Source organism: Columba livia, chromosome 1, assembly GCF_036013475.1.
Source record: "Columba livia isolate bColLiv1 breed racing homer chromosome 1, bColLiv1.pat.W.v2, whole genome shotgun sequence".
NCBI lineage: Eukaryota > Metazoa > Chordata > Aves > Columbiformes > Columbidae > Columba > Columba livia.
Genome location: NC_088602.1, coordinates 170,767,569 through 170,795,303, shown reverse-complemented (window position 1 = coordinate 170,795,303; position 27,735 = coordinate 170,767,569). Strand labels below are relative to the sequence as shown.

The window sequence follows — 27,735 nt, the reverse complement described above, 5'->3', positions numbered from 1 at the left end:
TGGAACTGAAGGCGAGTAGAAAAAAAAATGGTGCAGGTTCCAAAAATATTGCTATGATAGAATGTACACTGTCTGCTGCTACTAAAGGTTGTTCTTGTGTTGTGTCTTCTCTAAACCAATTTCAGTTTTGGTGTACTTTTTTTTTTTTTTCAGTCTAGGCCAGAAATCTGACTTTTAAGTTAAAAACAAGTGATAAGGAAAATACAATGTCTTTACCTGTGTAAGCTTGCTGCAGGTGAGCAGGCAGAGGTGAGTGAGACAGCGTTGCTGCGTGCTGAGCACCTGGCTGTAAACCCTTCAGTAAGTCTGGCAAAAAGAGGAGAGCAACACAGATGAAAAATAAATCTTAAGGACAGAGGCAGCCTTTATAAAATAAGAACTTTTTGATAGTGTAGCTGTAGTAGCATGTTATTTACACAGACTTCTGAATATATATCTCAACAACAAAAAAATAAATACCTGATAGTATTCTGAGGGCTGGAATAAGTCAATAGAAACAGCCCCATTCAAATATGGTTAATCAAAATCATAGCAAGGACCATGCCTCACTATTGGGATGCAATTCTTCATACCATTTCTTTGAGCAGAAAGACCAAAATTGATATAGGTTAAAAAGCTAAATAATTAATTTTTAAGCAATTAATAAAAATAAATGCCATCTTGGTTGTTATCTCCTCATAAGAGAACAGTTTGTTATCTGAGAGTTTAAGCCATTACTAAGCTAGAGGATATTTTGAAGAATTGCCATATTAAGTCTCTTATTTATATTGTGAAATTTGGAGACACTTAAGCTATATTCCTTTCTAAAAGTAAGGGATTAACAGTTTACCCAAGAAGGCATATTCAAGACTAAGTATATACTGTGAATGTAACAATAAGGTTAAGCTTATCAAAGGTGATTCGTAACATTTGCATAATTATATAAAAAATTTTACCAGTGAAGAAACCACATTTACTCTTCTCTAGGGATTTCCATGGACCAAATTTGAGTTTCTCAGGACCTTACTGCTTCCCTTCTTAATTTACGTTTTCAGGATGCATCTTTCCCTATCAGATGGTGTGACAACTAACTCCACTCACTCTGAGTTAGGCTGTGATGGAAAGCCGCTGAGGTAGATCCCGAGGTGGTTGTCACTCCAGCTGTGTCCGTCCCAAAGCCAAGCAGCTCCAAGGGAAACTGGAAGGGCACGGTCACAGGAACAAGGCCACCCAGCATCCCAAAAGGAGTTAATGGTGCAGATGTCACATTCTGACTGGTTACAGACAGGGGTGATGCCATGAGAGTCAGAGGTGACGCATTAGCCAGTAGTGATGCTCCTGCTGTTGACTGCACAAAGAAAAGTAGGACTTTAAGATTTTCAAGCTTTGAGTTGTATCCTTTAAGGAAATAAGAATCGACCATTTTCTGTTGTGACCCTATTAAAAAGTGTATTAAATTAATTAATAAATATCCAGTTATCCACCCAGGAGGTCTTCCTACAATTCATGTGCTAAGCAAACACAATTGTATCTCAGATTCAGGCATGATAGTATGGCTCATCTCCCATGTTTTTCTCATCAGCCTTCCAGGTAATTTCCTCTATCTCCTTTCTAATTACGCACTGGGTCTACAGTGAGAATCTAAAGGAATGTCTTCTATTAGACTGATAATATGAAAATATCAGATGTAGATCTGAAGTTCTTTAGAAGTACCATACTGCTCTCCTCTCTCCAAATCTGTGTCTTGACAGAATACTAACTTTTTTTTTCCTAAAGAAATTACTTAAAAGCAATGATTTTTGAAAATTCAGATTCTTGTGTAAGAACCCCCACACTTCAAGAGAAGTCAGGTTACCAAGATGCAGACATACATATATATGTATAGACATCTATGCACATGTCAAATCAAAAGGCAAAAGAAAATAAACTCATCACTCTACATATCACAGAATCATAGAATGTCCTGAGTTGAAAGGGACCCACAAGGATCAGAGTCCAGCTCCTGTCCCTGCATTGGACAACCCCAAAATTCACAGAATCACAGAATGTCAGGGATTGGAAAGGACCTGGAAAGATCATCTAGTCCAATCCCCAGATCATCTAACCCAATCCACACCATGTGTCTGAGGGCGTTGTCCAAATGCTTCTTGAATATGTCATGATGAAGTTAAATTAACTACAAAACAGTCAGTATAGAAAGCATCTTGAATAAGACTCAAGCTCGGATATTTTAGACTCAGACTAAATAGGACTTCAAACCTTTGCATTTAAACAAGTAAGCCTTAACTAAAAACAAAACTTAGGCTAATTCAACAAATACATTACCTTAAAATAAAATCTTGACTTCTGTAATATCAACTTATAGAAACAGCAAAGTGATGAAAAGCAGCTATAGAAATGTTAGTTGCTGCTTAAGAGAAAACACAACATTTTAAAACAGTAACCCTGTGAACAACTGCAGATGTTATGTTGGTAGCAAGTGTTTGTGTTGGTCATCTTAAGAGTGACAGCTTCTAAGACATAGTCCATTCTAGAAGTAGAAAACACATGGATGCAAAACTTCAACATAATAATAATAATTCTCTTTTGCCTTTAAAAGTACTAATTTCACAATAAGTCCATGTACAAAAAGTTACAACCATTCACTGTCTGCAACTGTGGATTTGTAAGATGCCTGAAACAGAAAGAAGCATTATAATGTGCTCTGTCAAGACTTTGAACTTCTCTGTCTTGCCTTTTTTTTTTTTTTTTGAGAAAGTAAGCAGTGATGGAGAGAGCTACAGAGAACGACCTAGAAGAGCTGCAGTTCAAATGTTTCTATTTTCCTCACCTACGATAGCACTTCATAAAAAGGTTCATCCCGGTCATGTAAATCTGAGTCATTAAGATCCTTAGAAGTCAAGGCCAGATTCTGCTCAGGAATGCTAATGGCAGGTAGAGCTTTTTAAAAAAATCACATGCAGTGGTTGCTAAATTTTAGATTACTTTGGCTTTGTTTTCTTAAGATGTGACTTAGGGTACTCCAGAGTAAAATTTCTGTGGAGCTACAGCAGGTATAAGCTGCTGTATTTTATTCTGGTAAGTAACTGTGTCAATCTATAGGAGAAAGGAGGGAAACACTTACTGGAAACTCTCCTTAGTTAGGAACATCTTTATTATCACATTAAATCATCTAGTCTTCAGTGTAAGCAGACTAGCATATTCTAATGAGCCACTCAGGTACCATTCTCATCTTCTAACCAATTACTAGCATCTCAGATAGCAATTAAATCCCTAAACCCTAATGGAAAGGAGATTCACTTTCAGTCTTATGCAAAGTTATAAAAGAGGTAACTAACTCCTTAGTACATTGTACCTAACAACTAGTCTAGTATTTATTAAGTTCAGCAGCCAACCATTAGTCCTCTAAGGCTAAATAAAGCCCTCTGTGATCACAAATCTCTACCCCTTCAGGGTATTTAGACTGGGAGGTAATTTGATTCTGAATATACTCCACTCAGCCTCAGCCTGCACAGTAGCAACAGCCTTATTCCATGGTTTATCTTCCTCACACCATTCTTCCTAACCATTTTTAGGTTACCAAAAAGTAACTTCTGAAGTGTCAAAAACCCCACATGTAAAGTCAGTCATTATTTTAGTGATACCAGAACTCCTGCCTAATTTCCCCCCCATATATACCAACACACCTTATTTTGCTGTATTACAGTATGCACTCATGTTACTTGATAATTCACCATACCCACTTCAATCCTCTTCAACATTACTGTCTGTCAAAATGCATTTAATTCCCCAAGTGATCAGTATTTCTGAAAAAAAATTAGTTGCCTTTAACTAGAGGAAGGTTTGCCAGAATTCACCTCATGCAAGACATTTCTACTTATTTCCCTTGTCTGTTATCTTTAAGCACTACCACACCCATTTCACATTTTCTTCTGCAGCACAGTAACTGTATCCACTGGATTCTGTTGATTGCACCAGAAAAAAAACACAAAACAAAACAAACCCAACTCTATCTACAGTCCATTCATTGTGGCCTTTGTCTCCTCCAGGCACCTTCTGGAACACCCAAACTACACCATATCTGGCTCAGCTCTTCTTTAGGACCTATGTAGTACCTCAGTGCTTTTTTCATTCAAAGCACCCAAAATAATGATAAAGCTGTGTCAGAGCCTACCAGACATCTTGTTTACTGTAAAAGACTTAAGGCACAGTAGTATGAAAGACCATAGAAATATCTTGTAAAAATAACCTTCCTCCTGTTACTCAGCTGCATCAAGAAAAATGTGATAGCAAACAAAAATATTATAAACCATTGCCAAAACCTGAGTATACATCACTACCATGCCAGAGCTACTATGTACATTGTTCAGAACAACACAAAGCTTTTCCATTTGCAGTACACCAAGACTGATCTACAGCGATATTGCTTTTCTGAATTTTACTTAAGTAGTGAAGACTTCACGACAGAGGTAGCAATAAAGAGAAAGGAAAACCTCAAGTCATCTTAGTAATTAAATCATTCCCAGTAAACCAAATGTACGACTTGGGAAAGCTGGTTGCCTTCTCCGTAAATAATAGGTTTGCGTGGGTTTTAGAACAATAGTATTTTCAAAATATTTGTTTTGTATTACTTGTAATTACTTGTACTTCAGTAATGAAGTTCTGCATAAGTGTGCTCTCAAACAATTTCTAGGGTATTTATATATTAATGACTTGTCTCATTCAGTTTGACTAGATCCTATAAAATACAATACATATTTAATTGCAAATACTAAAGAAAAGCCCTTGCAAGAAGGGCTTATTTTAAATACAAGTCTTGCATTTTACTCAAACCACAAGCAACTGAACTCTATTTTTCAAAGTTAATAATGAAGCTTAGCAACAAATGTAGCAAGACACCTTTTCATATGACCACCATCACTACAAACAACATACAAGAACACACAAATCTAATAGTGCAGAAAATACCACATCCCCTGAAAAGACGGTCACGCAAAGCATCTTTTCTAGCGTTCTGAAAAAAACCCTTCAACCAAAATGAAACAAACAAAAGCTCAAACAAAAAATGCATTCCGTTCCACAGTATAGACCAACCAACATTTTACACTGATTCATTCCACACTGATCCTTACATTTCACATAAGCTGGAAAAACCTATTCACTAGAGTGAAATAATTTCATCAGTATCAGCATTTATGCTTAGTAAAGTGTACACATTAAATGTATGACCCATTTTGAAACCAAGATACTGTAAGAAATAACAGTTACAAAATAAGTGTGCCAAGTATGAATGTAAGGTTTAAATGTAAACTCGTTAGATGCGTACCTGCACACTGGCTGCTACAACTGGAGACCCTGAGGAAGATGATGGTCTGTGTGGAGTTGACAATTGTTTAGTAGCACCCTGTGTTCCACTTCCTGCTCCCCCAGACAGACTAGTCCTACTAGCTCCACTTGAGTTAAGGTTACTGCCTCTGCTGGCAGGTACATTCATTCCAACTCCACCCACATTATTTTTACCAACAGTTCCAGAAGGAGAAGAGTTGGGCAATTTCGAAGAAGCCTGAGGGTTCTTTGCAGGCTGAAGGCCTGAGGTGCGATTAGAGGGCAGCAAATTCATGGTGGGAGACTGCCTGCTGATATTTACACCACTGGTCTGTTTATGAAGGGGGTTGTTGCTGGAGTGACTACTCTGGGAAACTAGTGCACTTGAACTGGAAGAACTGGGTGTTGTTGCAGGCCTGGGGGATGAGGTGGACTTGGATGAAAATTTAGGTGATGCATTGGGCTTGGATGTCACAGAGGGCTTAGATGCAGTGGGCTTAGGAGAGGCAGCAGGTTTGGGAGAGGCAGCCATGGAGAAGGGAGGCTTGAAACCCTGGGAAGAAACTTGTGACACCATAGCCTTGGCTAAATAGTTACTAGAGGTAGAGGTGCTGGATGTTGTCCGAGAAACCAGTGGGTGAGACACTTGAGATCCACTTCCAGATGAGGGATTAGACAAAGGCAGGCGATATACTACAGACTTATCTTGAGCCTTGATGACTGGTGAAGAGCAAGACAGTTTGGGATTACTACTCAATTTCACCACTGGATTGCTCTGTGATTTACTAATAGTTGCTTGTAAAGGAGATACATATTTCTGCTGTACAGCTGAATGCTGGTGCACCTTTGTCACTTGTGATGTTGAGGAAGAACCACCTTGAGCCTCAGAAGATGATACCAAGATATTAGCATCCTTGGTTCTTTGAGAAGAGGTGGCAATAGCTGCTTGGGTCTTAGAAGAAGAAACATGAGTCTGTGAAGAAGAGGAAGCAGCTTGGATCTGGCTTGACCTCTGTAGTCCTTGCTGAAGTAGTTTGGCTGGCAAAGGCTCTAAGGAAACCTTAGGATTTTGAATTGAAGATCCAGCAATAAGGCCTGAAGAGATACCAGTGTGAACTAGGTCCTGGGGTTTCTTTGGTACTGGCCCTGTGTGACCAGCAATAAGACTTGATGAATGGGGAGTCTGAGTGGGCTCTACTTTCTTTGAAGTTGCCAGGGGCAACTTACTCATAATGCTTGCTAGTTTCTCCTCCCTCAGCCCCGGGCGAGGTCTGGATGTTGGTGTCTCTATAGTGGACCCAAGAGGTGATCCCTTGGCACCATTATTGATAACAGCCAGAGCATCAGAAATAGAGTCCAGTGAGGGTGGGTGGAAAGAGAGATCTTCATCCAGCGAGTCATCCAAGCAGATCGTCTCTGGAGCTGGTGTGCAGCTAGAACTGGCTGGGGTGCAGACAGGTGTGCTGGAACTCAGTACAGTAGTAGCACAACTTGAATTGACCGAAGACATACATGTTTTCTGTTCTTTCTTTGGACTGGAGTCCTGAGAATGAAAAGATAAGACAGGTTTAATAGCCTTTCTGGAGTGGATCTAAAGTCTTCTTTATTGCAATACTATTATTCCGTAAATTCAGATGAACCAAAGATCTACTATTGTAATTTTCATGTTACCTATTATATGCAGGTGTTGGAGTGGCATGTGCTAATTCAATACTTATATTTAAAAACCTAATGCAGGTGCTCCACACAACTAGAAGTGCCCCCCACAATTAAGAATAATCAATGCTGTGAAGAACAGGGTAGTGAATCTGATCACTAGGTAAAATTCATACAGAACTAAGACAACACCTAGTCATGTCCAATGAGAACTTCTATCAACTTACTAGGTCATCCTCCCAACCACACATTTTTCCAGTGTTGCAAATTTAATACAAGCTGAAAACAAACAAAGCACACACTAAAAATGTGAAACTTTTCTGGAACTAGTATTTCTTCATAATCAATTTTCAAAAACCTAATATATCAGAGTTACAAAGCTTTTATAGTATTTTGTATTATTTTATTTAAAATAATACACCTCCAAGTCAATAACCTCTTATAACATCTCCTGATGGAACCCTTCTGTCAGAATTTCTCTGGGTCAGGGGCATGAAACAGGTTGTATCAAAGAGTCATAAAACTCAGATATTTAAATAGGCATTTACCTTCACTTTGTGTTTAGGTGCCAGAATCACCTTCTTCTTTGCCCTAAAGCAGAGGAGATACATGCACATCAGAACACTAAAATGACTTGCCCTCCTTTTCTTTAAACTGTTACCCTGATGATATTTCAATAAAATACAAGGATGACTACTGAGGTCCAGCTTTAATAATGAAACAACCTTGAAACAGAAAATGGGTTGGGAAAGGAGAGGAGAGCAAGCACACTTTTAATCCTTTTTTTTTGGTCATGTATCTCTAAGCAAATTACTTGCAAAATTCACTGAGTTGCTCATATAACCCGATGCATATCAGGAGAGCTGTTTTTTACTTTTCCGATTTAGAGAAACTTCAAAATATCAAATAATTTCAACCTCTTATAGAGTTTTACTGAGCAGAGCTTCTTCTATACTGAAGTCACCTATAATAGTTACATAATTTCATGTTATATTGATGTTTCTGTCACTGAGGTGTATACTTGTTGCATTCCCCGTCCCCCCAAAAAATGTTTTGTTGCTTATCAACTGTGAAATAGTTATATCTAACTTCTGTTTGTTGAAAAAAAGCCATTTAACAAACTCCCAGGCTCTTTTGCAGTGTAAACACCGTAACACCAACCGCAGTTTGTGAGCAAGGACAGCATTAACAATTAAGTCATCAGCTTCAACTTAAAAGTGAAGCATTTCACATCATTTTTTCCATTTCTATTTCTTCAAGACGATCAACAGATTTCCATCTTATGGGTCACTTATTCTCCTTTCCTAGGTAACTAGGAATATGCTTGGTTAAAAAAAGACCCTACTGTAGGTGGACCATGACTCAAGTTCTGCTACTGTGTAAAAAATATCCTGTTAATCATATTTATCACAAAGGTTCTAATTTGGCTGCTACTTGAAGTCATAACTGTTTATCTGAATTACAGCTGAATGAGGGCAGCTTTTGAGAGGGACATAACACTGCCTGAAAAATCGAGAAGGTAAAATTCCACTAAGACACACAGCCTTCTGTGGCTAGAGATATTTACGAGGAAGAGAAAAGAGCAGGAAGTACTGCAGTCTCTTCAGTTCAATTCAAGGTGCTGCACAGCAAATTTTAGGTATAGTGCTTCAAAACACTTTGAGAAAAAGATGTTAACCCAGGAGGGAATAGCTATTTGAGTTATCTAACCATTTAACAGAGTTAAAATACAATGCTACAAGAACATTACAGGTAAATGTCTATATTAAAGGATCAAAAATAATTATGAACATTATAAATATTTTGAAACAAATCCCAAAATATCCCCCTCTCCTCCCCTCTGTCCGAAAAAAGATAGCATGAAGATGGGAAAAAATACTATGAACAAGCTAAAGATGCTAGTAAGTTGCCAATATTATACTCACGGAGCAGAAGTGAGGTGATTGTGAACACTTCGGCTTTCTTTAAAAAGCATCCTAAAAGAACGGCAAGAAAATAAATATAAGGTGATTCTACAGGGGCAATCAGCCTATGAGCACCCAGTACTCAACCTTGAATTTTAAAAATAGCCTTTTGATTATCTGTCCCCAAAGCAGCTAGTTTGTCTGTATTGCCATCACAACGCAGTTACATGGTGCCATAAACAGAAGAATGCTACAAAAACAAAACCATTTCAAGTCTATATTCAAACTACCTCAGTAAATGGCAAGCAGAAGTCAAAATAATGGCATATTACCTCCTTCAGCTGGATAGAAAAAATACATTTTTAATTCCTTCTTCTCAAAGACTAATGAAATATTTTAAACAACAATGATTTTGTAAACTCTTTACATGTCCACACACTGACCATAGGTTTGGGTTTTGCAGTTAGTCTGTTGTGGTGTTGTGTGATATTTTTGGTGGTGTTTTTTGGGGTTTTTTTTGGTTGTGGCTGAGGGAGGGGCTGTTTTTTTGTTGTTTTTTTGTGTTTTTTTTTTTTTGTTTGTTTGTTTGTTTTTGTTTTTTTGGTGGTTTTTTTGATTTTTTTTTTTTTTAAAGCACAGAGGAAAAAAGATGGAATATAGTAGCCAAACTTGTTTCTAATTTTCTTTAGTATTTTGTATAGCCCACTGTGTGCCATTTCTGTGACTTCAGTTACAGTGGACTTACACATGCTTTACTGCAGAGCCAATTATAGCAAGAGTTGGTGTGAGAAATCTCAACACAGAAATAAAAGCATGTGAAGTGTTATCAACTCCTGAGCTGACATGTGGAATTGAAAATCATTCCTGCCCTGTACTTACACTTCAGCTTGCTACCCACATGCAGCTATAAGCAGACAATTAACAAAATCTTGATGTCCTTCCCCGTTTCCACGTAGGTAAACCAGAACAGGCAAGATTTGCCTACACCACTGCCATCACACTAGCACTGACTACATCATGAACTAGAGCTTTTCACCACTGATAACACATCCTGTAGAGCTGCAATAGTCATGAAAAATCCAAGTATCCACAAATCTCATGTAATCTAATAAGAAAACACTGACATCCTCTTGCTACAGTTCCAGTGTCTTCCTTCTCAGATTCCACTTTCATCTCCACATTCACATATTCTTCACCATACCAACCTCCAAATCTATATTACGTTGCTCCCCATCAGCTGAATGCCGAGAAAAGTAACACTTCGTTTGTTCCATTCATTACTACTTCACAAGCAGCTTATTACAACCTCATTGTCTACACTGACTACTCTAGGAAGTATCTTCGTACAGTTATTTTTACAGTTTTACAGATTTCAGTAATCTACAATCAAGGTGTTCTTGAGAAAGTTTATTATTATTGTAGCATTTAGCTTTTACAGTTAGGTCAAGATTTGATGGGAAGCTGTCTTTTGCAATGGCTGCTACAGAAAGAAAGAAAGAAATTATTTCATCTACGTTTGCTACTTTTCCTCCACTTCAAAATGTTTGAAAACATTGTTGAATTTTTATTTCACAGTGATTACTGTCACTCTCTTTTTATTTTTCCCTTTGTGCGACTGTTTCCTCTTAAGTCAGTAGGAAGCAAAAATAAATTTTCATTAAGAAACTGGTGTATTTTTCACTGGAGCATCACAGAGCACCCCAGTTGCACACAGGAAATAAAGAGCACAAACCTCAGTGTTTTGGGAACTCTGGTGCTGAAATTCCAGCTTACAATTTTAAAGTCTGTCACACTGCATTATCAGACTGCTTACAACATTAGGCAAAACTACTTTCTAAACCACTATCACTTTCTAGATGACAAAAAACTTCCAAAGCAGTCACCCCTGGCCTCATACTGCCCCTTCAAATGAAGCATCATGCAATGTGCTGTGAACATCAGTAAACTCAGTTTCCAGAAGATGACAAAAGCAAATAGTTCTCTAAGGAAAACAGTGGGGTTTAATCTCTCAGGCTTGTAAACAAGACAAAGTTAACTTCTGAAATGCATTAATTCTTATAAAATATTCCAGTTCCACTGACATATTTTGAAGTTTTAACCTATATTAATAGTACATGCTTGAGTCAAATGTATGACAAACAAGATCCTAGAAATAATTAACAACAAAATGAACAGAAATATAAAGCAGGTATCTTACCTTGCCTGCATCCAACCTTTAGGCCAAAGTGGTTTAACTTCTGTTTCCATAAAGGTTTTGAGGTAATCTTCAGCAGATTGACTTCTATTTGGCTCTAGCTCATAGCATCCCAGCTTGATCTTGACAAGATTACACAACAGAGACCTGCAGAAAGAAACACAATAAATATATTGAAATTAACAATGCTTTCAAAAGCTCAGCAGAAAAAGGCTGAGAAATGGAAGCACTGATGCTGTACAGCTGCTGTGTGTTGCCAGTTGTAGGAAGAGCTCAGTTCCAATTGCGTCTTTTGGAGGTTTACCACTACAACTGGCATTATCTGCTACTGTCACTTATCTGTTTCCAACGGATTGCATGGCTCTTTTTTCACCTCCACTATCATTTTGTAATTGCTTTTACATTCTGTTTGTGGTTTCCTCCTAGCTGAAACATATCCTGCCACTTCGCTCAGTGACCTTTCACAGTGACCTTTATCCCATTTAAGATGGAGAACATCTGAAAACAAGTAAAATCCATTCTACGCTGAATATTTCAAAGATTCTTTGACAGGGATGCTGCCTTTTACTATCCTTAAAAAAAATATTGAAGTGCACACAGTTAAGCAGCATTGGCCTCAGAGCCTCTTGAATTAAAAGCAAACAAACAAAAAAAACCAAAACAAAACCCACAAACAAGATTTAAACATCTCTAAGTATGGCTCCCTCCAGGTCAGTCCAAGCTATACTGTTTGTATATATTCCATGAAGCTCACTTCTCTGCCATCTTAACATACTAAAAAGACTCAGTGTGAGAAGTCCACCAGCCCATTTTAATAGTATGTATACTTGTAGTAAAATTAGCTTAGATCTTGCATGGCAAATAACTAATACAGAAAGATCTGCTTGCTTAAAAGCCTACCTAGATTATTCAAATAATAGTAATCTCAGTTTTCAGTTAACTCTCTTCCAGGAAACCAAACATTCATCATTTCAGACAAGAATCTGTATTGCTCTTGAGAGACAACATCGAATTTGTGTTCAGAGGGGATGGGAGAGGTTAAGATTCATGTGTTCTGGATGCTGGCTGGCCTGAGAACTCAGAGGTTTGCCAAAACAGCATCACCAACTTTGGTGGTCTGCTCTAGTGCATCAGAAATCTTTACCACTCATTGGGTGACAATGTTTTGTGACCTATTCCTAGAATGGTGGGAAGCAGGTGTAACTCTGTTCTTTGCTTAAAGAAGTTTGAAGTCCTAGGAGCAGGAAAACTCTCAAGTATTTGGACAGAGCAGACAAACGAGCAGTGAAAAAAGGGCTGGACATAGGATTATCCTGACCTTCAAGTTAAAGAAAAGGATGCTTTACCATTGCAGCATTTTTGCTTGCCTATTTAGCCCCAACACTAGCTAAAACTTCTCTGAGGTGTACTTCTGAGAAAAATTTTTTATTAAACAGTATCATATAACAACATTGCCTTGGAGAACCCTTTGTGAAGTCAGTGAAAAGCCTGGAGAAAAAGGTAGTTTTGTCTCACCTGACTGTGTCATCCCAATGAAACTTCTTTCTGGGTCCTACAACCCTCTTTCCAGGTTTCTCATCATCATCTTCCTCTGATCCATTTTTCTCTCTTTCATCTTCCGCTTGCAACCTATGGTTAGAACAATTGTTTTCTTTATAGGTGTACGCCACAGACAAAATGTTTCCTTGAGCAAGGAGCGTGGGTGTAGGTGTTAGGAAAGAAAAAAGAGACCTGTCTTCAGATTCTCATTATACCATTTCTGAAAAGGTAAACTTCATCTCCCTCTCCTTCACAGTCCTCAGGGACAAGCACAAAGGACACACTGTATGGATACTATGAAGGATGTTGGGTATAAGCTTCATGTAGCACTTCTACTGGGAAAAGGCAGGATGCTTATCAATCTGTTAATGGCTCTATAAGTCTAAAATTAGTAAACTATGAGGGAAGCAATTACAGTGAACAAGGACAAAATATATCAAGAACCTGAACACACCATCTTTCTACATTAATCCAGCATTTTGGGAATCTCCAGTATCCTCCTCACAGTTCATAATTCTTTTTCTCGCAAGAGCTACTTCATTCAGTCAATGGAATTTCTTTCTAAAGTCAGGTGACAACATCACATACACAAAACTAAGTACTTTGTACAACTAAAAACCTACAGACACCTGGAAACTGGAGCTGAGTACTTTGCTGAGCTCAGGAAATGAACAACATGGTGACAGACTTCCAGCTGGACTCTAGAATGGGCATGCACAGATTCCAGAAATACCTACTTGGCATTCTTGGCTTGATTGCGGGCCTGACAGTCCTCTTGGTACTTGTATAACTGTTCAGGCATGACGTTACTGACAGCCAGTTTTAGCTTTTGCAGTGGTTCTCTCAAGCGGTCATCCTGTAAAAAGAGAAACACCAAAGCAGCCCTATTAGATGCAATGTAAAGCATGTTTCTGATAGCTTCACAAAAATTATTTCACAATCACTCATGAGGCAATATTCCCAGTGCTAACTAGAGACTGCAACAGCCATTTCCTACATGGCACTTGAATCCTGTTAGGTGCAACAGCATTATAGAAATGCACATAATTGAAATTTCTCATACAACTCATGTAAGTCTTGAGACCAGAAACAATGAAAGATAGTAATGTGGAAACATATCTTCACGAATATCCCAAAACACTATGGCATGATCTCATTAAATAATGCTTTTTTATCAAAAATAGGCAAAGGAAAAAAACTGGAGGGAAAAAACAAGATGACTTGACTGAGTATCTCAGCACTTGCAAATAAGTATCCAATTAATCAAGTCTCCAAAAACTCTGTGGTATAAAAACATCCCAGGTAACAAACATAACGTGTTAGATCTGAGTATTAGAATATTATTATATATAACTTCTGTACCTCAAAGGTAAGGACTACATATTTAGAATTGTCTCCAAATATGAAGAATATCAAACATTAAAGTAGTTTACTATATACTTCTCTATCTCTTACTACATCTTCTGTCTCTACATTCTTAACCATAACTGCTTACTGAGATGAACTAGAGTACTATGTGATATGATGTCTTACTGCTTAGAAATAGCATACTAATCTGTTTGTCGCCTTAGCAAGTTCTGAGATCTCTGCATTCATGCCCCTCTGCAAGATTCGGTCCTGGATTTCCTCTACGTAATTGGGTCAGGATACTTCAGATCACAGATAACTTTTTATTAAATAGGAAAGTATATTCTTTAAGAGAAAAGAAACTGCAAATGACATATAAAGTATTTGTAAGACCTAGCCACAAAGGCAAATTTGCACAAACAGTACAGGCTGGGTCATCTATTATTAGTCTTGCCTGTCTATTTTCTCAGCACAAAAATGAATACAGTAATTTTTTTTTAGCCTGTCATAACTATGATTACTGTGGCTTTCTAGTTCTGCTACTTTGATAAGTATCCTGCACCCAGCTTTCAAGATGAAAGCACTTCATTCACAAATAAATGGTCTGAAATACTTAAAATATTTGTTTCTAAAGAACTGACAATAGCATGTACACAGAAAAAGCAGCTTTTAAGCTGATTTAGCAACTGATACAAAGTCTTTGGCTGTTGCTGTACTCTCCTGCACTCTATCCTCACCACTGTTACATAAATGACTCACGCTGGAGCTAATCTCTCCGTTACCTGGACATTGAGGTGTAACTTCTTCAGACGCTTTATCAGTGTGTCCTTATTGCACGGCACAAAAGCCTCAAGGTGAGAGTATACTCCATTGCGGACGGCAGGATTTATCTCCTGTAACTGTAGCTCAATACTGACAAACAAAAGAGTCAACCAGTGAGGCTCTCCAAGATGAAGATGACAACTGAACAAAAAACCTAAGGAAGCCTTGTAACATATCCTAGCGATGCATACTAAACATAGCAGCTTGGGACATTTTCGACAGTTAAACTGTTTTATGAATAGAGAAAGTCTTAATCAACGGCAAGAAACCATTCATATACGCACTTCTCCAGCCATGTTGAAACACTGCCATTCAAATTTCATTTCTAAAGAGAAAAACCTCCCACCATTTCACATCAATCTTGATACAATTTTAACTGCTACAGTCTTCCAGAGATTACTTTTTTTTCTTAGATTATGAACACAGAACCTTCTATATTAAACTCTTAACAGCATAAAAAGAGACGGCATTTTCCTTCATGAAAGCTGAAGGTGTTTTCAGTTATGGAAGTGGGGGACAGGAAGAAATAATGACAGTTTTGTTGAATTTCACGCATGAAATCAAGGACACAGGGCACTACAAGACACTTTACACTGGATAAAGACAGACAGTCATGACAGGAATTGTATTAATATATAAATCTCTTTAGCTAATAACTAGCTTAGACTGATCTACCTTCATTGACTTTTAAGGCCTTTGTTGGAACAACCTCAATAACATTTCCTCTTCTGTACTTTTCCTTTCACCCCCTTTCCAAAAAGGGAAGGTTGTACAGATAAGCACTTACTCCAGCAGAATATTATTCATGTCTTGCGTGAAAAACTTCTTCCTGCCTTCTTCATCAAACATCTTGGCGGCCTGAAAATACAGTAATAATTCTTATTTTCTGGAGAATAGAATTACTTGGAAAAAAGTAAACAAAACCAAACTACACTCAGCTATTCAGAAAAGAGGTGAGGATTCTTACTATACTCAAAACCCCCTTGCTCTAGGGCAAATAATCATTCTATTTAGAACCTGCCTGGATCACTCATGTTAACACATTCATCTTTTCGATAAGCACAAAGAAAGAAAATGATAGACATGTTTTACTATCTCACCACCAGCAAGATTCCACTACCATCATTTGCTTTAACAAGAGAAACATTGATTTACAAGTCAAATAGTCAAGAACATCAACACATTTCTACTCTCAAGTCTACAAAGCTGCTTTTCTACCCCTGTTACATCCCTCACGCAGTTACAACATCTCAGCCTTCTCAGATCCACCTCAATCTTTCATTGCAATTTCTGCAAAGGGATTATGTGTGCTAGAGGAATACCTCATCCCTCTGTTCTGGTGCTCTCCAGCATTCCCACCATCTTTAGACTATATCTCTGTAGTAATTTTGCCTGGTCTCTTCCTGAGTCTGTTTGGGGTGGGGGGAAAAAACCAAACAAACCAAACAACCAACCGAAGACAGCTTTATTCCTATACATATACTTCCTTTCATTAGAAGTCTTCACTGATCTTGCAGGAATTCCCATGCAGAATCCCTTTATCTTTGTTCTTATCACCTACATTATTTTCACAATGACAGCTTGGAGGAGAAAGCCAATTCCCTGTACCATTCCACAAAGATCAGTAAGATTCTCTCTCTAGTGTTCATCCACTCTGCAGATTTATAAAAGAGAAAAACCACCCCACACTTTTAGAGGCTTACTGTCATCTTACATTCTGACACTTGGACCAGACAATGCATACCTAGAGGAGCTGGAGAAGGATATGCATGCGGAAGAGTATAGTGGCTGACAAACATTAGAGGCAGCCAACATGCTAAGAGGCTGAATATTCAAATAAGTTTAAACCCACTAATACTGCCTTGTAACATCATGGCTAAAAACTACATATAAATGCAAGTGTTAACTTGATAAAAATCCCTTTATTACTATGAAATACTTACTGTTCTTGCTCTTTGTAACTGACCCATTTATGCTTGGGGGAAAAAAAGTATATTCTGGAACTGTGAACTCTACACTGCACAAGAAAACAGGAGTCTCATAGTCTATCAGAAATCATAAGGTAGCCCATTGCCTGAATACTTTACTGCTTCAGTCATGAACATTGATACCAGAGGTTTTTTTAAGTTCCTGTCAGGACTGCATTCAGACTACTTTCTACTGCAAATTCAGCTGCTGAGGGGATGGTACTATCTGTCTAAGAATACTGAAGCCTTTGTCCTGCTAAAAAAATTAGAAAGGTTATAGATGTTTAAAAGTGATAGGATATCAAAAGACAAGTGTGAACATCTTAAACCCAGCACCTTTAAGCATAATTAACACAAGGATTATCATAATCATCTTCTGGTTTATATGAAGTGGAAGGAAAGATACGCTTTGACATTCCCTCCCACGTAGACCTTAAAAGCCGATTTCAGCATTACACTCATAGCAGACAGCGTTGCTGGCTTTTGAAGAGAGCAGCATTGGCAGATTCAAAATCTGCATTGCTATCACTGAACTGTTTTGTTCGGTTGTGTTCCATTGACAGATTATCTTAACAGTTACCTTCACAATAGAAAATAAGTAATTTTATTACTTTTATGCTTGTGTACAATATTGTCTTCTGTCACGGTAGTTCAGAATTGCCCATTTAGGGACCAGAAGACATTAATATATAAATACAATAAAAACTTCCTGACTGATTTTTAGTTGATGGTTTTCTAAATTATTTTTTTAGTCTAGATATATCATACTCCATTCACAGAACACAAGCGTCTTCCTACAGCTTTATAAACTTGTTAGCTTTCTTTGCAGTAAAGAGCACTAGAGCTGTGAGCCTACTGAGCATCTCACAAGACCCATCTAGTTTTTCCTGCTTTTTAGAAGATGTTTTCCCCCAATGATAATATGGCAGTTAACTGTAATTTGCAGAAGGTAAGGAAGTTGCAATCTAAGTCAACACACAGTCTAGTTTTTCCGCAAGTGTATGGATAGACTTGCTCTGCTCAGCCAGCACCCAACTTCCAGAAAACATGATTGAAAGCAGAAGAGAGAAGAATTAGGTTTTCCAAGAGCCACTGAATTAAATCTTTCTCCCAATTGAGGGGGGCTCATTATACAGGGAAGAAGCATGAATTTGGGACAGGCCACTAGCACTTCCTGACTTTTGGGCTAATCCAGTTGTTCTGCTGTTTTGCTAGAAGCTTATTGTTGATTCATAGCAAAATAAATCTCACTTGAGTAAATATTAACACCTTGGCTGTATTTAGCTTGGAATATTTTAAAATAAGAACACTATAAAACTTTTACATACAGGTAAGATAAACCTCGCTTTATCATTAGTCTAACATATAGCAAAGCAAGCTATGCTGTTAATTTTTTTTTTTCCCCCCAAAAAAGGTAGTAACTTGAACTGCTTTTTCAAAACTTGCTCTGAGTAAGGAAAAGCTTTAATATCAGAATCTGAACAATCAAACAACAAATTTATTCTCAACTTCAGATAACATCTACAACTGAAACAAGAAGCATGTAATACCTTAACAGCTCTGATCCCTTTCAATAAGCTATTGGAATGTTTGTAACCTGCAGATTTAATACTTTTCTTTAATATTGACAAGTTTGGTTTCCATTCTAATCTTTCAAAAGAAAATACTCGGTTTTGTGGTTATTGCATTTTGTTTTTTGGTTGGGTCGTGTTTCTGAGTGGTTTCTGTTGTTGCTTTGGTGTTTGGTTTTGGTTTGTTTTTTTGTTTTTTGTTTTTCTCAAACTGTCAGGTTACCATTTACATTACAAAGCCAAAAAATCAAGACATTGATTTGTAAAAGCTGCAGTCATATTTAAGGTTTCCTCCTCCAACACAAGAAGAGACCCATTCATTTCACCAACTAATAATTCAAATTAAGTAACACTGGTACTTCCATTACAGAAAAAACCCAAACAAACATTACAAATTATTATACATAGAAGATTTATAAAACCTTGTCTCCACTGTGAAACAAACATTGCTTTAACAATTGACCTGCATCATCTCTGTGCCCATTTTCACCTCAGTATAAGTAAAGCCATTAAGACTGACATTAAGATAAATTCTACTTTTTAGAGCTTCAGTCAGCAATTGAAGGAGGACAACTCAGGCCCTAGTTGCTCTTCCTCGTTCTCTCAGACTCTTGAATGCAATTCCTTAGCAGCGAATTCATACTTACTGTTCGAAGGTCTCCAATGCGCTTTTCAAGAAGCGTAGGCAGACCTTCTGGGAGGGCAGGCACCTGCTTGGGTGTCATGACCTGAGAGGTGTAGGTTGCCTGAGTGACATTTCCATTTTCTCCTGACAGCTCAGATACCGGGCTGCCATCAGAAGTGCCATCAAGCAACTTGTCAAAGTCAATGTCTCCCAGTATCTCCAGGGCACTTTCAGTTTCTTGCAGGAGCTCACGGTCATTTGTGCTACCAAAAATGGAGAGGACAGGGTCATTGATCCTAAGATTCAAGTCAGAGATATCATTTCCTGCACTGAGAGAGGAAGAAGGAATTTTACTAGGGGTAGAGGTTGCAACAGTCACTGGAGGTTTTGGACTAGATTCCTTCTCCCTCATGGCTTCCTTCTCCATTTGAAATTTACAGATCATGGCAGCCATTTTTTTTTTCTTCTTTTCAGACTTGTGTGAATTTAAGGCCATTACTCTGCAGAGGAAAAAAACCCTTCATTAGAATGCATGTGACTTTTGAGGTCTTAGTAACCTTTAACAAAAATCTGGGAGTTTAGTACAATTGAAAAATTATCCTGGGAAGAAACAAGTACTTTATGCTTCCATGTTCAGTCTGTTCTACCAACTACCATAACTCTTTGCTAGCCATGTGATTTAATGTTCTCCAACTGATTTGTTTTGTTAAGTTTTATACACATTAAGGCAAAGGTTATTTACTTTTGACTTCACAATTTAATTATAAAGATGTTGGCACAGTTGTTGTACTCATGACTGATCTATGCTACTAAAAGACTTAAACTTGCCTCTCAGAAGACTTCTGAATGGTGGCAGGTCACTTTAAGTCTAGGCACACTGTGTACATTTAAAAAAATTCTCTTCATTGCTAAGAATTTTGATATGCAGTCTCAACATCTGCTACTTACACTGAGCGTTTTCCGCCAGTTTATCACCTTGATAAAAAAATGCTATCAATAAATCTCAGTACCAACTTGAATATTCATAAGAAAACTTTCACTCAATGACAGTTTTCTAGAAGCTGATTAAAAATAAAACTCACCACCTTAATCTTTCCATGCTAGCCTCAGAACTCGGGAAAGCACATACAAAGTTAGTGAGAAACATGTAGAATAAGCTATGTTTAGAGTTTTTCAGATTAGAAACCAAGGGATAGGAAGAAAATTATTTTTCATTAGAATATGCAATTCTTAGTGCTACATAAGACTTCAGGTAGAACAATGATAGATAATGCTATTCATATACTCAAATCTTTTTTCTGTTATTTGTCTTTCCTTGTTCTATTATTCCTTGTTCAAAATAAATAGCTTGTAGGACTTATTTATGCAAAACCACCACACATTCCAACCCCAAATCTATTAGCTATTAATTATAGTTTAAAAATACAATATTCTAAACAGCTGTGATAATCTTGCTGTGGCACACAATCTTGAAACCAAATCTCACATACAAGGGTTCATCTAAAGAAAGAAACCTACCCCAACTGCTTAGGAACTTTCATTTTCCGAGGCTTCTTCTCCTTTTCTGTCCCTTCATCTTTCCGTTTGCGCTTCTTCATTCCACGATCTTCACTTTCTTTTAACTTTGCTATCTAGAAAACAGATCAAATAAAGGACAATGATTCTTCCACCTTAAGGGACTTTTACAACAAGAAACATTTAATTTTCCTTACACTTCCCAATTCAGAGCCAGGAAAAATACCTCAGTCTGTGTAAAGGCAAACAGTACCAATGGATTCCTAGCAGCAATTATAGCTACTGACAAGTGTCAATCATTAATCATTTTTAAACAGTTACTGAATTCAGAGTTTTCAATAAGAAAAATACTTTAAGGCACAAGCAGACTGATCCCAAGCCAGTCTAAGCAATGGCCACCTTGGAAGGCTGAATCCCCCCACCACCTTCTTCTTCTGCTACCAGAGTTTCATTGCTGAATATGAAGTTACACAGTATGCAATATCTTTTTGGAAAATTCAGATCAGCTGTCTCCCCTCCCAAATTCTTGCTGATCCCTAGCCTACCTATTGGTACAGGGCAGGGAAAAATAAAGTCTTCACATTGTGCAAACATTATTCAGCAACAAACAAAACTCCCATGTGTTAACAACACTATTTTTGTCACAAATCCAAATCATAGCACCATAGCAGCTACTATGAAGAAAGTTAATTCCATCCCGGGCAGATCCAATACAAGAATCTTAAAATTATGTTAAACTTTAAGAATTGCAGAGCAGGGAAGGACATGAGAAAGCGGGAAGTTCTTGGAATGGCACAGAACTTGTGAATGTCATACGCAAGCAATTAATTTTGCACTGATCGTAACTTTTCAAAGTACACAGATCAGCACAGCATGCTATTTGGCCAAGACCATATATATATACACTTTTTAATATAGCTGTTCTTATGTGCTGAGTTTATTTTAACAGATATTTTGTTTTGGGTGTTATTCTTAATATTAGGAAAAATTTCAAATCATGCAAGCTTTGTGAAAAATCAAAAAAGCAGTGTTGGAGAATTTAAGTTTTCATCTTGTATAATAAAACTCCTATAAAACTACAGAATCATCTGTCACTTCAAAATGGATGGCCACAACTTGCTAGCCTGACTAAACAGATGGTTAGCCTTACAAGACAGCGTGTGGACATCCCAAGTTATTTCCCGCATACTAGTACCTGAGCCACAACACAGAAAATGCAACAGAACAGTACTGTGCATCACTCTGCTTTCAGCCTCTTCATCTGAGCCATTCTAAGCATATCAAGCATTTCCCCATGTCCACCTGGCTGTTACTTCAGTATAAAAAGCATAATTAAGATCAAAGATTGCTCACTTTAGGTGGCCTATGCTTTTTGTCTTCTGCAAAGTCTTCATCCTCTGAGTCAGATGCCTGGCGGAACTGCAGTGTACCAGTGTTGATATAAAACCCTCCATATTTGGTTGTCAGGGATGCAGGAACCAATTCATCATACTGGGCAGGAAAAAGATGAGTTTGTCAGCAATACTTAATAAAATTTTTAATAAAATGAGTTCTTAATAAAATGAATGTGTAGTTAGTTTACCAGTCTGTAGACATCAAAAGTTATATACAAGCACACAGCACAGCTTGCTAGAGTAGAAACAGGACAGCAATGCTATTGAAAACTTACTAGCCAAGGCACAGGACATTGATATCATAGTATAACCTTTCTACTTTCAAACCCATGCCCTTTTTTTGGAAGGCAGGATTACAGCACTGCTTTCTGAAGGGAATGAGGATGGGCACAGAGGCATTGCCCACCCCTTCCTGACAGAGGAAAACAAAAAAACAAACAAAGAAGTCAAACTTCTCAACTTTTTTCCCCCCAATATTCTGTCTGAGAGCACATTACATTATGCTAGATGTTAAATATCAAGACACACAAACCATATGAACAATAAAATACCACCTGTCTATGAGCAACTTCACTTAGTTGTTCACTGGAGTCCACAAAGCAGGCAGGCACACAGTGAATTATTTGTTTTCATCTACAACTGCCTCACAGGCAATACAACAACATCACTGTCTGAAAACAGTTTTTGTAAAAAAAAAATAAAAAAAAATAAAAAAATCCCCCACTCAAACCTGCCTCTATTATTTTAAATTTTAATTTTCATAGTTCTATTGAATACCCTTCAATTTTATAAGACACTGTGCAGTTCATATGATCTGTTAGACATAACTTACAAGGCCCATGATAAAACTGTATCGGTAAGTGATAGCTATAGTTATTTCCAGAACCTATTTCTTCTCTATTTTTGAAAAAGATGACAGTCTGAACAATCATTATGTTGCAGTGGAAGAAGTTTAATCTATATAAGAATTTTTACAGAATCGGATGTTATATCCAGGAAACAGGACTGAAGATAGTAGAGATATTTCTGTACATTAGGCATAAAAAGACTTCTCCGATTATATGCTTTTATTATGACCGCCACAGTTTTCATTAATACCAATCTCTGCAGTGCACTTGACACTTGCAGACGTTCCAACACACACTACATTTATTATCAACTAACCACAGTGCCCTGCTCATAAACCTACTTTTATGAAGTTATGTGAAAATATCTTTTGTTAAAAATGCTATCCCATACATGACAAACTTAGCCACAGTATCTGTTAGTTTATTTTCAGTTTTAGGTGTTGAATATCACATCGCCTCTTATACAACTACCACAATGCTAGGACTGACTTCATTGAAAGTCAGATATATTCTTACTCTATTTAGATAGTTTTAAAACCACAAATTTTTCAAACTCTTATGCATAATTTACTTCGAAAGGAACTTAGTCTTTATGAAGAAATCTCCAAGTTAGAATTACAAAGCTGTATCATAAAAAAAATTGAAATCCAAAGACACAGGAAACATGGTCAATATTAAATATAGCAGAAGACAATATTAGTTATATTATTTTGTGACCAGCAGCCCCCTCAGAATGACATTCTCCCCCAAGTATTACCAGAAAACTGTTAACCTTTAGGAAATATCTTGTTAGCAGCAAACTCTCAAGAAGGCTGGGAGGATGAACAGATTCATTCTAGCTCTATGCATGAATATCAACAAAGCAAGTCACGAAATGTTTGCAACAGAACTGAGTGAGGGTTGCCCAGACAATGCTGTTGTCCCTATACAGAAGGACAACGTTGTCCTGAACTACTTCAAATTTGAACTACCAGTCTTGGTTTACAAATACTGAAAATTCTAAGATGGTGAATTTAATAAGCAAAAACCACAATTCTAGAAGCTATATTCTGCCTTGAACCATAAAACCAGAATGCCTGAGACACATACCTGCCAACAAAGATGAGGAAGAAGCATTTACAGAACCTAGAAACTGCTACAAAAGTACCAGAAAGACAAAATAACAGGGCAATGACTAAGAATCAATTTCTCCCCTTCTTCTGAAAGGGGAGGATTTTGACACACCTCAGAGGTATTCACCTCTGACAGAAAAAAAGTTGATTTTGAGTTACAGCTGCAAGCAATAAAGAAAGCACAGCCAAATGATTAAGAATTAAGTAAGATACTTGAGAAGGAAACAGCATGTTTGTTATTTTGAAGGACGAACCAGCAGCCTTTCCACTTCCTGTACGTGAAAGACAGAATTGAACAGGCTGAATAAGTTAGCAGGCAGTTTTAACTGGCACAACATTAACTGAAGACCTGAGGTCACTTCATGAAGGGAACACACACAGTGCAAAGTGGAATGTCAGCTAACAGCTTACTGCACTTGCCCCTGCACACTATGCAAAATATACTGAATATAAAACGGTTTAAGAACCAAAAGGTCTGGGCTAACAAAAGCATTAAGACATGAAGAGGAGCTAACTGGAAGAGGAAAATGTACCAACAAGGAAGCTGATGAAAGTCTCAACTGGACATCTATGTGGATTTGATCTGAATAAGTAGTTAGAAATTTCCATGAGTCATCACCTTTTATCTTCCTGGAATGGAAGGCTTAACAAACAGTACAGAAAGGGAAAAAAGTAGTGGTGACAGGACCTACAAAATACTCTCAGATCATATGAAAGATTAGTGCAAGAAAGAAGAATCTATTAATTGGACAAAATGAAAGCAAAGTGGCTTAGCTGCAGACTTGTCACTCATCTTAAGAGACAAGGACAATCATGCAAAGTAGGAGATGCAAAGTAAACTTTAGAGTGGAGGCTGGATAAGAATTTCAGAGAAATCTGTTTTTCCATAGCTCTCAGAACCAGTTTCATTACATACAAGGAAGATGAAAAGGGAATAAAATAAATTATTATCCACAGTGCCTAGTAGAGCAAGCATTTCCCTTTTCAGCTGACAGGGTACGAACTGAATTGCTGAGGATGGGGCAGTACAGCATCAAAACAGAAGAATACAGTAGTTGCCAAGTTTGAAAGAGAAAGCACAGTCAGAGCTGGGACCATTATCATAACAAGCAAAGAACAAGTAACAGGAAACACAAAAAAGACACCGCTGCAGAGCAGCAAAGGAAGCCCTGGAAAACACACAAGTAAAAGTATTAGAGATGGTCCACAAGTGTGGAAGCCATGAATCTCTTATATTCTTGATAAACACCAATTTAAACAATGGTACTACAAAGGCCAGATAAGTCTCAAGTTTTTTTTGAGTACCTATGCAGATGCTGAGTTTTCAGTTTCCCAGTTTTCCCAATGAGGTCATTAAACACACAAGCAGTCCTAAACCACCTGGTTGAAACCTAGATCAGAACATGGGATTAAAAAAAAAAATTAAGAAATTACTTATTGCTTCCTAGAAAAAGGATATGATATTAAGCTGAACAGTATCCTCTTTATCTACACCTTTATCTATCATGGGGTTGGGGACAACGAGGTGAGGAAAGATAAAAAGCAAAGAAAGAATCTCCTAATTGAAATTTGCCCTTGTATTCACTCAAATCCATATGGCATGTCAGGTGCCAATCAGCAGATCTACTCTGAAGACACCTGGGAAGCACACAAGACATCTTTTATTAAAGGTGACATGGTGCACCCAGCTAAGTGAGCACCATTCCCCAACCACAGAAACTCCCAAGACTAAGCAAAGTAACAATGAGAAAGGAAGACAGACCAGTGATATAAACACACAAATCCATAGCAAATGAAACAGCTAGTAAGTCAATCTCAAAAAAAAAAAAAAAGCTTTAATGCACTCATGTATTTGGTGTGCATGAGGTTTGTGATAGAAATCTACAAAGGCAGCTTTTACCACATAAAAAAGTGCAGCAATGTTAAATTTCTCTCACAATCCAACATGAAAGTATGTTTAATAATGGATCCTATGTAGCATTTTTCTGTATATGCCTCTAAAACTGGCAACTCAATGGCTTTGTTTTGTTTCTTTTAAAGAGACATTTATCTTTCTCAAGCAACACCACTGATCTCCATAGCTATGCATAAAACAAGCTCCTTTGAGTAGAAAGGATGAGAGGACATTAAGTTGGCCTAAAACAACCCCACAAAAAAGGTAAAAATCAGCACACTGAGCCCTGCCATTCCCCAAACAAATACCATTCTCACTGGGAAAAAGCATCTCTGATATTTGAGAGTATTGAGAAAGATGCTCTTACTGGCAATACATCTGCTTAAAGTTTTAGATCACAGTCACAGGAACTCTTAAGGGGAAGTCGGTGGGAAAGGATATTAAATCTATCACATCTTTAATAAGCCTGGAGATTACAAGATGAAGCAAACCAAATTTATCCTGAAAATGCATGAAAACTGAATCTCACAACATGGGAGTTTTTGCAAAGACTAAGGCCTTAAAATTACAAGTATTCTAGGGAACCCAGATAGAAAAAGTGCAACTCTTAACAGTGTGTTTGGAATTACTAAAAATGAAGATAAAATTCTTGAAAGATGGTCTTTTAAGAGGGTCTGAGCTCCTGAGGCAAGATGTAGCTAAAGAAAAACAAGTTTTTCCTTTAAGCTGAAGTACCTGTTTTGGAGAAACTCTCCATGTATGAGAAACCATTGGTAGGTTAGTTTTCCCTACACAGCAGCACAAGACTCTCGCACCAGTGTCTAGAAGGCTGCTGTAAAACCATGAATATAGACAACTGGGTTAAATATTGACATATAGCCCCGGACGTCCAAAGTACTGAACTGCATGCTTTCCATCGCTCTTGGCATTCACATTTTGCTTCAGTTCCTGTCAGTGTGGCTACTTGGTATTGCTGCTTCAAAAGACAGCTTGCACTGCTTAGATTTCTAGGTGGATGGTTCTTCCTCTGTGTTCATCTAACCAACATGGGGGAAGGTGCTAGCTCGTCTTTGGTTTGGATGTGCAAGTCTTATCTCTGAATTAGAGAAAACGGCATACTTTTTCACAAAGCACCGTATTTTAGTTCAGATCCTGGTACTATATTACCTAGCAGAAAGCTCAGAAAACACTGTATTCCCCTGGAATCTGTATCTACATAAAGCTTACATTGTCAGGAAGGTATTCAACCAACCAAATATTCAGAGGTCATCACAAGAGCAAGTAGTCCAGCCAAATCAGACTGATATGCACATGTGTGCACGCAAGAAGAACAGAGGGGAAGCCAAAATCTGCAGGAATACCATTCCACAATGTCGTTTTGGGCAGTTCACAGCAAAACCTGATTCCAACATCAAAGCAGTGGAAACACTGGGGAGGGACAGCTTTCTTTCCAGGTTATGAACGTTTTGTATATTACTACCAGAAGCCCATTAAGATAAGCAAAGATTACGACCTGCCATTAGACTAACTGCTACATAGCGCTTAGAAACAATGGTAAGATGGTCTTGATTTACACTTCTTCTGGAATGAAGAGTTCATGACCCACTGACTACACCAAGGGTGTCAAACTCATTTTCACCGGGGGCCACATCAGCCTCACGATTGCCTTCAAAGGGCCAAATGTAATTTTAGGCCTGTAACTACTTCACATACAGTCCTAAAATTACATTCAGGTCTTTGAAGGCAACCGTGAGGCTGATGCGGTCCCTGGTGAAAATGAGTTTGACATCCCTGGACTACAGTCAAAATGCCCAAACCAAAAATATCTGCTGTACAAACTGAAGCATGGATTTCCCACTTGCCTGTAATTGCATTTGGAAAGCAAAAGCCACTTCTTCCAAACAGGACCAGCTAAAAGTTTTACAAGGAAACAGACAAACCGAACAGCATATATACCAGATACATCCAAAGCAAACAGCAATCTGTAACTATATACTTAGTCATGTAAGAGGAGACAAGTCTGAAGGAAGATGGGAGGTAGGA

General features: G+C 37.7%; 1 protein-coding gene across 2 annotated transcripts in view; it reads right to left on the bottom strand.

Annotated features, from left to right (window-relative positions):
* Positions 1 to 27,735, bottom strand: part of UBN2 (ubinuclein 2) — a 49,768-nt gene that overhangs the window by 10,278 nt on the left and 11,755 nt on the right. For both annotated transcript variants that reach the window (XM_065045505.1, XM_065045510.1), the window contains exons 4-16: positions 21,798 to 21,935; positions 20,448 to 20,560; positions 18,952 to 19,429; positions 15,554 to 15,624; positions 14,727 to 14,856; positions 13,335 to 13,453; positions 12,574 to 12,687; positions 11,062 to 11,205; positions 8,886 to 8,936; positions 7,509 to 7,551; positions 5,306 to 6,847; positions 1,081 to 1,327; positions 217 to 306 (exon numbers count right to left, since the gene is read on the bottom strand). In XM_065045505.1, the coding sequence (XP_064901577.1) occupies positions 217 to 306; positions 1,081 to 1,327; positions 5,306 to 6,847; positions 7,509 to 7,551; positions 8,886 to 8,936; positions 11,062 to 11,205; positions 12,574 to 12,687; positions 13,335 to 13,453; positions 14,727 to 14,856; positions 15,554 to 15,624; positions 18,952 to 19,429; positions 20,448 to 20,560; positions 21,798 to 21,935 (3,280 nt within the window). The remainder of the gene's footprint in view (positions 1 to 216; positions 307 to 1,080; positions 1,328 to 5,305; positions 6,848 to 7,508; positions 7,552 to 8,885; positions 8,937 to 11,061; positions 11,206 to 12,573; positions 12,688 to 13,334; positions 13,454 to 14,726; positions 14,857 to 15,553; positions 15,625 to 18,951; positions 19,430 to 20,447; positions 20,561 to 21,797; positions 21,936 to 27,735) is intronic.